We start from the raw sequence: 14,570 nt of genomic DNA, 5'->3' as shown, positions 1-14,570 counted from the left end.
TTTCTCATGTCTGAAATGTCACTGACGTTCTGTTCCAGGTGGCACTTCATTAGCCACTCTTCATTTTCTGTCCACCATATACTTATGCCAGCTGTTTCTGTTTGCTGCTGTAATTTATATCACATTTTCCCTCCATACGGTTGTTTACATGAGCCCAATGGAAATCAAATGTCAGCTTCATTCTTATTTCCAACGTTTTTCTGTAATATCATCTGAAAAGCAAATTTTACAACTAAATGAGCTTTTTGGAGTCTGTGCCACTATAATTAAGCAGCTTTCTTCAAAGTAGCTTTGTAATGTTTTTTTTTTCTCACAAATGTTTCCATTAGTTTTCTATTCTCAGAGGCTAAACTAACTTTAAAGTCACCACTTTTCAGAATGTTAATATTCTTTAAAATTGAGCGCTGCCGTTTATTTTTCTTTAGAAATGTAGTTTTAGCTTCTGTAAATTAGTCAAAATGTATCCCAAAGCTCGCCTGTTTCTATCGTTTTCTCCATATCCTATTCTATATATGATTGTTTTTTTTACTTTTCTTAACCTTTTCCTCTGTTTGTAGTAATATATACATAAATAACATCACTATGAATACCGTTCTCAAAATTAAGACACAAATTGTTATTCTTAATGTTAATTTGATCATTCATTCTTCATAGTGGCTTATTAATAAAAGGGTATACCTCCTGAAAGATCCAGTTTTCTACCTTATTTTTCCTTCATATGCTCTGATCATCACCATGATGAGTTTTAGAAAATATTTTCTGTACAATTACAATTTTCTGAAGATGCTTATGGCTATGCTGCAAGGGAAGTAGAGCAGGCAAAACCTGAAACATTTTTAACTGTAGAAAAGTAAAGGCATTTCTCATCCATGAAGATAATTTTATTGCTGTAGATTAGCAAACCTACTAATGATGGAAAATACTAAATTCGTTTTCATGAATCAGATTTTTCTCCTTGATCATAAAATGTTGGATTTATGGACTTTCTAATTTCTTTGTAAGTTTCATATTGTTAGACGTTCTTAAATTATGTTTGTTGGTATTAAGTATATTAAACTATTATACGTTATGTAATATATTTGCTTTATCATTTAATTATCCCACATGTTAGCATTGTACATAAAATTTAGATATCTGTTCAACAAATTTGAAGATGTTTGTATTGAAGAAGTTGATATTAAGAGCATTTGTTTTGATTCCTCTTTTAAACATAGAGTGACAAGTTTTCATTGTGATTAATAATCATAAGTGTAGTCTTTGTAGTAATGAATTTTGATTATCTGGATATGTGTAAACGTCTGTATCACTGAAATATTCTGTTATTTGTAATTTTTCCTCTCATTTTTAACAAACTCATTTTAGTCGGGTGTTCCTGTCCTGTCCTTTTTCATGGTTTTAAAATCTATTGATCTATTTTGGCTCTGAAGTGAGCCTGGCTAACCTCTAAATCAGAGTTATGGTTCTGGCAGTTTAGGATACTAAGGTACACACATGTCTTAGACTTTGCAGTCTTAAATGTACCTTAAAATTTCCACTTAATTCATGTCCCCCTAGTTTTCCTGCTGTTGAATGTATATTTGTAAAGTGTGTTCATTTTGTTTGATATGATTCTGTTGGATTTAGTCAGGGTTTGGATTTTCCTCCTGAATCTGTGGGTAGGGGTTTTTTTTCCTTACACTACTCAAATAAAAGTGAACGTAGTGCAGGTTTTCCCATTAGAGTCAACATTTGGACTTCTTTTGTAGATAAGTGGGTGGAAAAAAAAGGTTGAGTTCAGTAGGTTCTAGCACATCTACTGGATAATAATTGTACTATCCCTATTAAAAATATTTTAAATATGCTTTTAAAGACAGTCTAATTTGTTTTTGTTTGTTTTATTTTAGGTTTCCCAGGCTGGAGATTTACTTATTGAAGTTTACGTGGAAAGAAAGGAGCCAGACTGTAGTATTATAATCAGGGTTAGTGTACAAAAGTGATACAGTGTTTTTACTAAGCACTTTCACATGACGTGTACCAAATTTATTTTCATACATGTTTTTATATAATTACATAATGGAAGTATGAATTTATATCTATTGCTATTATTTTAAATATTCTTCTTTTAAATTTGCTGTGTTACCTAAATTTTGTAAAGACTGATTATTATGTATTTTTAAGGAGAATGTTATGTTAAAATTTTAAAAGGGAGATGTTCTCCTTAAATTTTACTGCAGGATACAGTGGTATAAATTCCTGCAGCTCTAGAGGTGCAACACACAAGGACATTAACAAGTACACAGTGAATGCTGGTTTTATTCAATAGTATAGGGCCATTTAAATGGCCTTCCTCCTGACTTTTCTTTTCACTGTGGCTATCTGCTTTCCTTGAGTGCTAAGAAACCAAAGATTGTTACTTACTACAATTGAGATTTTTTCAGCCTTGTATCTGATAGTGCATTTTAAACACACTCGTCTCGGTGTAGTAATTCTCGATTGTTTGGATGCTGAGGAAAAAAAAAGTCATTTCTGTAATGACAAAAAGATAGATACTGTTAAGAGAGAAGTAGAAAACTTAAGGCAATGCTTTTTCTTTTTTTTTTTTAATGCTATACCTCTCTTTGTTTCCTTTTTTTTTGTTCAGCATATGACTCAAATACTTGTGTTTGTACATGTATGTGGTACACATAGATACATACATACATGCATATTAGACATGCTTTTTTAATAGGAATAACAATGGGAATATGCATCACTAAGAGAAAAAAAAAATTATACTGTTGTAAAATTACTTTCCCATACCCAAGAAAACATACCAAGGCTGCTTTTTTTCCTAATTTTTCAAGGATAGCAAAAAGGAGTTTCAATTTACCAAGTTATCAGTCAGCTAAAAACTACAACTTTGATTTCATGGGACAAAATAAGGAAAGCATGCTGGAGTCTGACAAATAATTTATGGGTTTCCAACTCAGTATATATGCTCTTTTTTTTTTTTTTAAGTCAATTGCAGGGAGGAAGATTTTAAAAAAATAAATCAGAAATCAGTAGTTATAATATATTATAAACGGACTCATTGTATTACAGGTATCACCTTTGATGGAAGCAGAAGAATTAACTAATGATGTTTTAGGAATCAAAAACATTATTCCCAATAAAGATGATATCTGGGCTACTTTTGAAGTACTTGAAAATGGAGAACTAGGTTAGTGACACTTAAATTTGTGCATGTTCTTCATATGTTATTAGTTTTATTTTTCAATACTTAACATAATCAAAAGCTTAGAGTTACTGAAAAGTTCATAGAAACAAAACAAAAATTGGGCTTCATGCCATTGTTTTAGATTTGGTTAATGGGGCATCTGCATGATTTCTTTCTACACTTTAACAGAAATAATGTGATGAATTGTTTTAAAATGCTTATAAATCGGGGGCTGAAAAAATGTTCTTATATTACTCTGCTTTGCAGTTCATTAGTCATCAGCTATAGAAAAGTAGGTCTTACCAGGAAGTCTCAGAGAAGAAACTTATTTTTATTAGAATGTCAACAGTTGATTTTATAAGGAATAATGTTTTTCAGAAAATGAATTGAGAAGATACTAGCAATACTTAGGGGAAAGAATATTTTTTATTATTTAGTGAATTATTTTATCTGTGTAGATGAAAAAGGAGGCATAAAGTGTGCAATCCTGTGCTTATGGCAAATGGCTTTATGGTGTATCTAGGAGAATCTCGAAACGTTTGTTTTAAATACGGTTCTGCTGCTAACAAGAGCAAATGTCACATGGTCACAATATTCATGAACTGTAAAGAGGTTTTAATATTGGGAGTGTTTTATGCGTGTTGGAGCTTGCACTTTACTATTAGAGATACTTTAAGTAGTAGAGATTTATTTTTAATTAAAACATTGTATTTTGATGAATATTCGCTAATGTCACCTGATTTTTGAAGAATACATGGGGGACAGAAATACGCTTTTAGTAAAAAGCAATGTCTGTTTGCGATTCATAGTAAGTTGCTGCTCTTATTTTCATGTTACAGAAGTGTACTAGTTTATTTCTGTAGTGAAGATACCCATTTTCAAGTTAAGAAAAAAAAAATATAAAAATATGGGGAAAACTAATGTTACTAAATGTTCCAGAATTGTTTGAATAGTTTTGTTGCACTTGATTTTCAGATGTGCTTACAATAATGTCTTCAGATTTACTAATACTCCTGATATGCTCAGTCTTGACCTTGGCAGTATCAATAGAGAGAACGGAAGTGCATTCTCCCTTTTATCATAAAATAAATGATCCTGATCCCTCTTTGCATCTTGCAGTCTTCTGGTGATGCTGTGTAGAGTTGTAACATAGAGTTCATTTCCAGATTCATAGATGCAGGTGTCAACTGACAAAGAATGCTAGCATCTATTATCTTTATAAGAGTCCTGATAACTCCTAGAAGTAATCTAGAAATCCTGTTTCTCTTGACTGAGTAATGGAAAAATTTGAAGAGGGAATTTTATTTTCTTAAACTTGATATATAACACTTACAGGCAAATGAAAACTAAACTAGGTATGGCCAAGTAAACGTAAAAGTATGTAAAAGCAAATACAAAAGATAGACCCCACAGCAACTTCTTGAAGTATTTGGGTGCAACAACTAGTATTTTAGTGTGGTCTAGAAATGTTGTCTGAGCTAATGACTGTCAAATATCAGCAAAATTAAGCTTAGAGTGAAATGCTACAGACCCTTTATAGCACAATAAATAACGGCAAGGGATTAGAGTGTATCCCATTGAAACAAGAGTTTACAATGCAAAATAGAAATGGCATACCAGTATTTTAAAACCAAAATAAACAAGCAAAAAGCAAACTAAATAAAGTCCTAATTCAGCACCTGGCTCCAATCAGTAGAGACTGTGTTGATGAAATATTTACTCCATGGAGCCCTTTCTGGAAGAATCTATGCATTAGAACAGGCGAACAGAATTAATAACGTTGAAAATTAAAATTAATGCATGTAGTAAGAGGCACTTGCTCAGGAAGACTCCTGTGGTGCTATGGCTGAATCTAGCAGATTTTCAAAAGGCTGAAACATGGAGAAAACAACAGAGAAAAATAGTCCTGTGCAGTCTTTGGTCCAAATGTGACACTAAAGAACTAAAAAATTACTTGAGTCTTTGCTGCTGTAAGTTGATCTTACTAGCATCATTGAGCAAACATCGTTGAACATTACGTAATCTAAGGCACGTACAAATAAGTAGAGATTCTGACCCGTCATGACAGAAGCAAAATTTGCTTGGTTGTTTCAAACATTAATGATCCCAGTGTCTTTCTGACAGAAATGGATTTTCTGCTTGTCTTCCTGCCATGGTCTGGTACCTGTCCAGTGCATGGCGGTGTTCAGCTTGTCATACTCAATCCTGAAGTTTTATGAGAGTTATTTTACTTTTCAAGATATATTGCCCTGAAAACGAACCCTGAGAAGGCAAGAAAATTAGAATCTTATATTTTCTAAATGTAATTTTCTCCTGATACTTCATGTTGTTTAAGGTGAAAATGACTAGTTTTGGATATTTACCAGCATATGATGACCTAAGTAAAAGGGTAATTGCATGTGTGTATTGACTGCTTCCTGTTCAGAATACTAAAACTGCAATATTAAAAATCAACTAAATTATTTGCATATAGAAAAGTTGACATAATTGATAATTTTATCTAACCTAATGCCGAATGTTCAATACCATATGCTTTTACAAAATAGGGTGTATATATTTTTGCAGTAATTTGTGCTTGATGGATAGTTTGTAAATGAGGTGTGTTGCCAGTAAAATAGCTAATGCATTTCAGCATGATGATTTATGTACCGTGTAATCCGTGATGACAGATGGTCTTATATGTAACTATAAATAAAACAGTAGGTGTTTACTCTGGGAGTGCTGGTGTTCTAGGAAGATGTGGTGATTTGCCCGTGTTTCCTGCCGTTGGTTTGTGAAGTTGTTCTCCTTAAAATGGATTTTTCTCTCGTGTACAAAGGCAACAATCATTTTAACTTTATCACCCCAGAGTCTGCATTTTCCCAAAAGTTGAAAAGAAATTTTAAAAGTTTGACCACTTATAACAAAAGGGCCGGAAGAAATGGTGTTATAAAGTACGGATTGAGTTGCTGTCTACAGAATGGTATTTTTTGTTAGGCTGCTTTGTTGTCATGTCTGAATAATAAAAACTTATATTAAAGTGGTATAACACATCTACAGTAAGGGAGGTTTTTTGCATTCTAAAACAGCAGTAGTTTTTTCTGTCACTTAAGTCTGTTATTTGTGGCTGCCGCTTTCTGGAGCTCTGGTGTTCAGGTGTTCAGGAAAATATGTTCTGCTGGAGTGTAGTGCTGGACAGTCCCAAAGCAGCTGTTGACATTTCATATTCATCTACCCTAGCAGAAATGAAAAATGAGATTATGGCAGCATACTTTTTCCCTTCAGTACTCAAGAGACATGGGACTAGACTGCCTGGCCCCACGTGGCAATGTGACACAGGTGTGACTTTCCAGGCGCTGTACCCAGCTCTTCTCAACGCCTGACCCGCATAAGTTGGTATGCAAGTGGGAACTTGGAACTTTTGGCAAAATCTCCCTTTGGAGAAGAAATGACAGTTGGATCCACTGCGCTGAGTTGAGCCCTCAATGCCATTGTTCCGGTTTTTGTGCTTTCATGAATTATAGTAGGTGCTTACTGCTGAGCACCTGAAAGCCTTCGGGGGGCGCGTGCGTGTGTGCATGGAGGAAAGATTAAGAGAGAAGGGAACTGTATGGTCTCCCTCCATCCATGGCAGTGTTGCCTTGTATAATACCTCAGGCTGTGTTGCAGTACATGTCACACTCAGATTTCTGCTGGATCCGGTAATGCAGATTTAGAAACTAATTGCAAGATCTTTCCTACTTTCATTTGGTGTTTGAACTGGGGTTTGTATGGAGTACTGGGTAGACTTTCTTACCACTGTGGTTTTTCCATACTGGGAAAGGGTCTCAGAGTTTCTCTTTTAAGGTGGATGATACCTATCAACAAATGCATGTTTGAGCAACAGAAGTGTTGAAGTGCACACATACAGTCTAGACATGCCTCCATCTACTGGTATTTTAATTTTGCTGTACACTTTGTATGAGGTTGGAATATAAAAGAGCAAGTCTGGAAATTCCCCAACCACAGCAAGAGGGAGAAGACCTTAGTAAGACCATATACTCTTCCCTTCTAGTAAAAGCAACGTAATAAAACCAAGACTCTGTCTTAGTCTGCTTTGATCACTAACAGACAACATAATCTATACCAGTTTAGTTTTTTTTCACTTTAACAGCTCCAAATTCCTTGGGTTTCGATTGCAGAGAATCGGTAGCTATGGTGATTCAAATTTGTATTGAGCCTAGGCCAAGGAGGCCCAGTATAGCTGCGGGTCTCAGTTCTGTTTGAGAACTAGGTATGCCCTGGGGTACTTCCTAACTTTTGCATTTTGTTTGAAAGCAGTGTTTTAGTGTCTTTACGTGAGAAAATATTCATAACTAAATACAAAAGAGTCGCTGAACATTTGACTACTGCTTGTTTAATTTGATATTCATTACCTGTGCAGACCCTGCCAACAAAAGTGTTGCTGCAGAAAGTCAATGAAATGCCTAATTGTCGTATTTTGAAAGCAGTGTTTTTCTTCTATAGCTCAAAGTGGATGAGACAGTGTAACTTCTAAGGGCCTCCAATCTTGGTGGCTTTTTTATTTCAACATTGTTTGTTTGTTTGTTTTTTTCCTCTGGCACTTTTCAGAACGTCCTCTGCATTATACAGAGAATGTACTAGAGCAAGTTCTTCACTGGAGTTCACTACCAGAGCCTGGCACTGCATATCTGATAATAAAGAGATTTCTAACAGCAGACATGATAAAACTCTACAGTGGTACGTATCTTTTTAAAACTTAGATATTTTATGTGGGGACATGAGGATGGCAATTCTTTTATAGCTCTTTCACCAGGGCAAAGTGTCCCAGAGCATCTGAATTACTACCACTTTATAAAAGTTACTGATTTATTGAGAGTTGCACTGAATTCCTTTTAAAACATAGAAATTCTGGATGTTCCTGTTTCTACAAACTGTAAGCTCTTCCATTTGAACATAAAAGTATACAGAAACTCTGTATTCAGTTCAGTTTGTGAACTTTTGCTGTGAAGCTTGAGACTGCTTTTTTATCTGCAGTACAGTTCTGCACAGTCTGTCCTCATATATACTGTACTATACTCTCTCTCTGTGGACTATATATATGTATATCTTTTATATATAATGATTACATTGTATATGGAGCACATAATTATGTAAGTATGTTGTATAGTAATCATAATTTCTATTATATATTCCGATGCCTCCAAACTACAAAGCTAATTTGAACGACATACTAAAGCAACTGAATGACTTGGAGAGTATGGGGCCTTTAAAAAATGTGGGGAATTTAGACCTGACACTTGAAAGGAAATATAGGTCAATTATATAGTGGAAAAATATGATTTACAAGCTGCCCTAGTCGTGTTTTGGTTTTTTTACGTAATACCTGGATTTAAGTCTCCTGTGTAATAATAAGTAGCATTTGCTTTGAGGGAATCAGGAGTTCAGAAGGTAAACGTCCCCAAATTACTGTCCTGTTTTCAAGCAGTTGAAATCCTGTATGCTGTCACTGTAAAACATGCAATGGTGACACATGATGCTTGGTTTAATGCCCATGTGATTTTATCTAGTGACTTACTCAAATATGTCGTCTTTTCTTTTCCTCTCTTCCCCATACACAGAGGTATTAATCTATCCATCTATCTATTTCTTCTCTCTTGATTTCAAGAAGTAAAAGTTATGCTATTATGCTTTTTCTTTTGAAAGTAATACCCTTCTCTCATCATCCTTTATTCCTGTAAAAGCATATTCCACAAATATCAACCAAACTTAACAAGTGTGCTATTCACAACTTTTGTGTTTGAGTTTCACTGTCTCTAAACTTGTCATAGCAGATAGTGGATAGAGAGGAATGGCCTGCTTCATTAAAAGCTTGATATATGAACTCCCATCACCTCACTCAGTGTATGTTGAGGTATAATCAGAAAAGGGAATGGGTCATAAAGACTGTGTGAATCACTACTCTGAGAAACACGTAAGCATTAGACTAGCATCAATATACAATGTAGTACTATTTAAAGGGGAGATTTGCCATGTGCCCTCCTTCTTTTCTCCTAATTTCAACATCCATTTGTTGTCCTAACCCCTCACAGTAATTGTTTGCATCAATTCTATTCAGTTTGACCTTAGTCTAGGCACACTGACTTTTGACTGAATGTTTACATTTACTGGCTCTTTTTTTGGTGTTAAAATAATTAAAATCTTATTTCATAGAATCATAGAATGATTTAGGTTGGAAAGGACCTTGAAGATCATTGAGTTCCAACCCCCTTGCCATAGACGGGGACACCTCCCACTAGACCAGGTTGCCCAAGGCCACGTCCAGTCTGGCCTTGAACACCTTCAGGGAAGGGGCCTCAACAACCTCTCTGGGCAACCTGTGCCAGTGCCTTACAACCCTCAAAGTGAAAAACTTCTTCCTCATGTTTAATCTAAACCTGCCCTCTTCCAGTTTAAAGCCATTCCCCCTTGTCCTGTGTACTACATGCCCTAGTAAAAAGTCCTTCCCCAGCTCTCCTGTAGGCCCCCTTTAGGTACTGGAAGGCCGCAATAAGGTCTCCCCGGAGCCTCCTCTTCTCCAGGCTGAACAGCCCCAACTCTCTCAGCCTCTCCTCACAGGAGAGGTGCTCCAGCCCTCGGATCATCCTTGTGGCCCTCCTCTGGACACACTCCAGCAGGTCCATGTCCTTCTTATGTTGGGGACTCCAGAGCTGGATGCAGTACTCCAGGTAGGGTCTCACAAGGGTGGAGTAGAGGGGCAGGATCACCTCCTTTGACCTGCTGGCCACAGTTCTTTTGATGAAGCCCAGGATGTGGTTGGCCTTCTGGGCTGTGATTGCACATTGCTGGTTCATGCTGAGGTTCTGATCAATCAGCACACCCAGGTCCTTCTCCTCAGGGCTGCTCTCCAGCCATTCATCGCTGAGCCTGTGTTTGTGCTTGGTATTGCCCCGACCCAGATGTAGGACCTTGCCCTTGGCCTTGTTGAACTGCATGAGGTTGGCTTGGGCCCACCTCTCCAGCCTGTCCAGGTTCCTCTGGATGGCATCCCTCCCCTCCAGCGTGTCTACCTCACCAAACAGCTTGGTATCATCGGCAAACTTGCTGAGGGTGCGCTTGACCCCACTGTCCATGTCCACGACAAAAACAGTACAGGTCCCAGTACCGACCCCTGAGGAATGCCACTCGTTACTTCTCTCCACTTGGACATCGAGCCATTGGCTGCAACTCTTTGACTGCAACCGTCCAGCCAGTTCTTTATCCACCCAGTGGTCCATTTGTCAAATCCATGTCTCTCCAATTTAGAGACCAGGATATCGTGTGGGACGGTGTCAAATGCTTTGCACAAGTCCAGGTAGATGACATCAGTTGATCTTACCTTGTCCACTGCCGCTGTAAGCCCTTCGTAGAAGGTTTTTTAATTTTTAATTTAATAAGGTATTTTGGTTTTCTTAGTGGCTTTAAGGGAAAAATCTCTGCCATATTGCAGACTTACAGTGTTGATCTCTGCAATTGCATGGCAGAGTAATCTTGTGTATTACAAAATCTTTTCCTTAAAATGGCAATTCCATTCTCAAGAACTTTAACACGGTGAACATACTTTAATATCTAAAATGTTTTTCTAACTGGGTCTTGGTATAAAATAATGTTTACAATAAACACTCTTCTGAAGTAATTTTGAGTCTACTTCTAGCCTGTAAATTTACTCTGAAACGTTAGCAATGCTGAGAAGCAAGTTCACTAGCTTCAGCAAAACAGTGTATATATTAAGTGTAGGCAAAGACATATAGCAAGTTTGCACCATTCATCTACGTTTTGTAGTTGCAGGAATCTACATGTTTATTGTTTCTATTTCTAATCTTGCATCTGTACACACTGTTTAAACAAATAAGCAGCTATTTCAGGACAAAAAAATGTAGGTTTTTTAGATAAACATTGTCTTCCATCACTAGATAGCGTCAGAGTGAGAAAAGATACAGGACGAGGTCATTGGGAAAGGGATGCTCCCGGTGTCTAGAGGACGAGGCAGTTGTGGTTATGCTGGGGCTCTGCATCTCAAGTGCACAAGAAATAACTTCTGGCTTGAAGGAAGAAGGGAAGACCTCAATCTTTTCAGTCTTTTACATTCTTTATGTGGATAATTCCTCCTTGCTGAGTAGTAGGGCTGAGGCCAGATGTGCAACCACTACTATTTTAAGTATGTTTTTTAACAGTGGGTTCAGCCCATACGAATGGACAACTGGGTGGATGGATGTCTTCCTCCTTTGCAGTAAAATTAATAGGGTTGTGATCATATCTTAAGTTATGTTTATAAATGAATTCCATGAATTTCCCTTGGTTCTCTGATTTATGTTAGAAACTAACAGACTAAATTACAACATTCCTGACCTTGTTTTCTGTTAATGTTACCTCAGAGCTTTGTGTCATCAGCACTTTTCTCCTTTTTTCTTCCAGAGACTTTAATGATGTTTGAAATAATGTTGGTTCAGTAGTGAGCCTAAAGGAACAACTCTATTAGCCTCATTTCATTTTGGCAACTTATCATTGTCTTCTCTTTCCCGTGTTTCTTATACATAATACATTCTCCTTTTTGATAATTATGCTCATTCTCATTTTGTCCATTTGCATTGATTTCTCATGTCGTGCAATATCAAACATTGTATTGAGGTCTAGATGTATATTTTCTCTTGTCTAGAAATCAACTTTCTTTTTCAAGGAGAAAAGTTTTAGTTTATTTGTATTGGTATGTTTCAGTAAATATGTGGTGAGTTTTCCACTTTCCTCCAGATCTTTAGTTATTCTCTCTTGACAATATATTCCATAGCCTTTCGTGCTTGTTGCAGGAGCACTCTTTCAAGTGCTGTTCAGAAGGGCAAGGTGTGCATTATATTTTGGTATAAGAGGTACTCAGTAAAGCTTAGTTCTATTTCAAGACTCTTTTTCTTCTCCTTACCTGAAAATTTTGCACATTAAATTTTTATTTGTTTGAAAAATGAGAGAACAGCTTCACTATAAAGTGTGTGTATATAGCTCCTTGAAATTTTACCAGTAAAGAGTTGTGTAATTTGAGTGGGACATATTGATTTCTGAGAACAGGGGCTATTATTCAGAGATATTCTTTGAACCGCAGACTTCTAAACCATAGGTGGATCAAACCTGAATGGATTGAGTGCATGTAGTTCCTAGTACTTGCAAAGTTCTAGAAAGTTTTGCATGTTTTATAAAGTTTGTATCTGAAAAATCAGTCTGATTAGGACACATCCCAATTACTTTAGATTTACTTTATGAAATACTGGCTTCTAAAGAATGTAGAATATCATCAATGTAGAGGATTATTATTTTTCCTCCTTCAGGCTTTTCTAAGATCTTTGTAAGTATCAAGTGTTTGATTTGCTGTGGTGGGAATGCTGTGAAGTTTAGAATGAGTTTTTGTTGTGTTGAGAGCTACGTGCAGAAATCTAAAATCTTCCAGTTTGGTATAGACGTGGAAATATCCTGCTACTCTCATTTGGTAAATCTTTTGATTATGTGGATAAAGATTCATCTTCTACTCTGAACATGAAATAAATATTCTTATTGGCAAAGAGGGATTATGTTAGCACTATTTTAACTCTGTGTGTATATTTGCACTTATAACTGAGGCAATCCAAGTAACTTCTGATTTTCATTGTTGAAATGTATTGATTCTGGCTTTAGACTATATTAAACTCTAATGAAAATACTGGGAGATTTTTCTTTTGAGATTTTCCTTTTATGGCAAGCATGCTGATTTGAATGTAGTTGGTTTCATTTGATGAAATCAAAGTAGTTTATTATCTCTTTAATTTGCATTATATTTTTAAATGTTTTTCATGACTTCAGTTTCTACTAAGATATAAAGCAAGAGGGAATTAGATTCACAATCTTTAGTTATCATTTTTTTTCAAATAATTAGTGTTAGGAGGAGGAAGAATTTAATTCCAACTCTTTAAACATCTGTTTTTCAGCCAGTATGAAAGATGGGATTGAGATACAGCTTTTAAAGTTAGTCCTAAAGCTCTCTACATCATACAAAAGATAGTAGAATCTGACTCAGTTTTGACATATAACCTAACTGTGGTTTTTGTATGCACTTCAGTGTATTTGCATAACTGGACGTTTGAGACTGGATATCATTCATACTTTTTGTGCATGCACAACCATGCATCTGATCCATTAATATATTTTTCACTACTGAAATGTTGCGGCTCTTCCTAAATAGTCATGCGTGCAATAACTGTCTACAGGTTCTTTAAAAGAACAACAAAACCCATAAATACTGAAATATAGGTAGTTCCAAACAGTACCGTGCAATATATTTGTATTAGACGCTGTATTTTATAGTCATTAGTGATGCTTCATGCAAATTCTTAATTCTCCCTTGTCACCTCTCATAATTGCTTTGTTAATGTTGTGCAGTACTAGATGATATTGACTGCTCATTTAGCAGAATGTATGAAGATTGACAAAAATACATAATATTGGTTAGTACACATTACAGCAAGCGTTGCTTCCAAAACATTACTATTTGTGTAGTTAGCTGTGGCTGTGTAATACTGCTATGCAACCAATGAAAATTGGTCTTTTTTTCTTCCTGTCTTTCCTGACTAAGTGAAAATGTGTTTTATGTTACTTTTTATTGTTGACTTCTTTAAAAAAAAAAACAAACAAAAAACAATCTTACTTCTTGAGATTATATTGTGTGCTGCTTCTTAATAACAGAGTTTTGATATCAGATGCTTCTAAGTCCTAAGTGGAATTATAATGAGAAAAAAAGCCAATTGAGTAGTTCGGTAAGGATGCTATTCCCCATGCCCCACATATTCCTTTTACCTCATGGTTTTATTCACTATCTTGAAATTAATATATTATAAAAACTAGTGGTGTCATCCTGGGAGTCTGAAACAAGTTTATTCAGTATTTCCTAAATAAGTGAATGACTTACAGGGAGTATCTATGTTTAGCGAAACAAAATAGGTGGTGAAAACCAATATATGCCATAAGTAGTAGGCTTGTAGTGGTTTAGGATAAAGGAATTATTAGCCCTGTTAGCATGGCTTCCTCTTCAAGGTGAAATGGTCTTGACTGGAATGGAGGAGAAGAGTTCATCTCCTGCCTAGCTGCTGTCTCTTCGCGCTGGCCGTTTGCTGCCAGCACGAGTTACCTCAAGGAGAAAAGAATACTTCAGAATTCTGCTGAATTCTGTGCTCTTTCATAAAGACTTTTTAAGACACAAGTAGGAATTACTCCTTTTCATGTGTTGTTCCTTACTTTGTTAAAGTGCTGTTTTGGTTTGAGTTTATATGCATGAGTCATATCAGCATGGTAATCACTGTAATCAGTGGTCAGAAGTTTTTGCTATTTGAAAGTGGATGTGCTGGGAAAAGCTAATAAAAAG

At 35.9% G+C, this 14,570-nt stretch overlaps 1 protein-coding gene across 1 annotated transcript in view; it reads left to right on the top strand.

Annotated features, from left to right (window-relative positions):
* Positions 1-14,570, top strand: part of ARAP2 (ArfGAP with RhoGAP domain, ankyrin repeat and PH domain 2) — a 136,528-nt gene that overhangs the window by 102,110 nt on the left and 19,848 nt on the right. The window contains exons 24-26 of the mRNA XM_009886812.1: positions 1,884-1,958; positions 3,061-3,178; positions 7,766-7,894. Coding sequence (XP_009885114.1) covers positions 1,884-1,958; positions 3,061-3,178; positions 7,766-7,894 — 322 coding nt within the window. The remainder of the gene's footprint in view (positions 1-1,883; positions 1,959-3,060; positions 3,179-7,765; positions 7,895-14,570) is intronic.

The sequence above is a fragment of the Charadrius vociferus genome, unplaced genomic scaffold (genome assembly GCF_000708025.1).
Source record: "Charadrius vociferus isolate BGI_N301 unplaced genomic scaffold, ASM70802v2 scaffold186, whole genome shotgun sequence".
Lineage (NCBI taxonomy): Eukaryota > Metazoa > Chordata > Aves > Charadriiformes > Charadriidae > Charadrius > Charadrius vociferus.
This window is presented reverse-complemented; position numbering and strand designations above follow the sequence as displayed.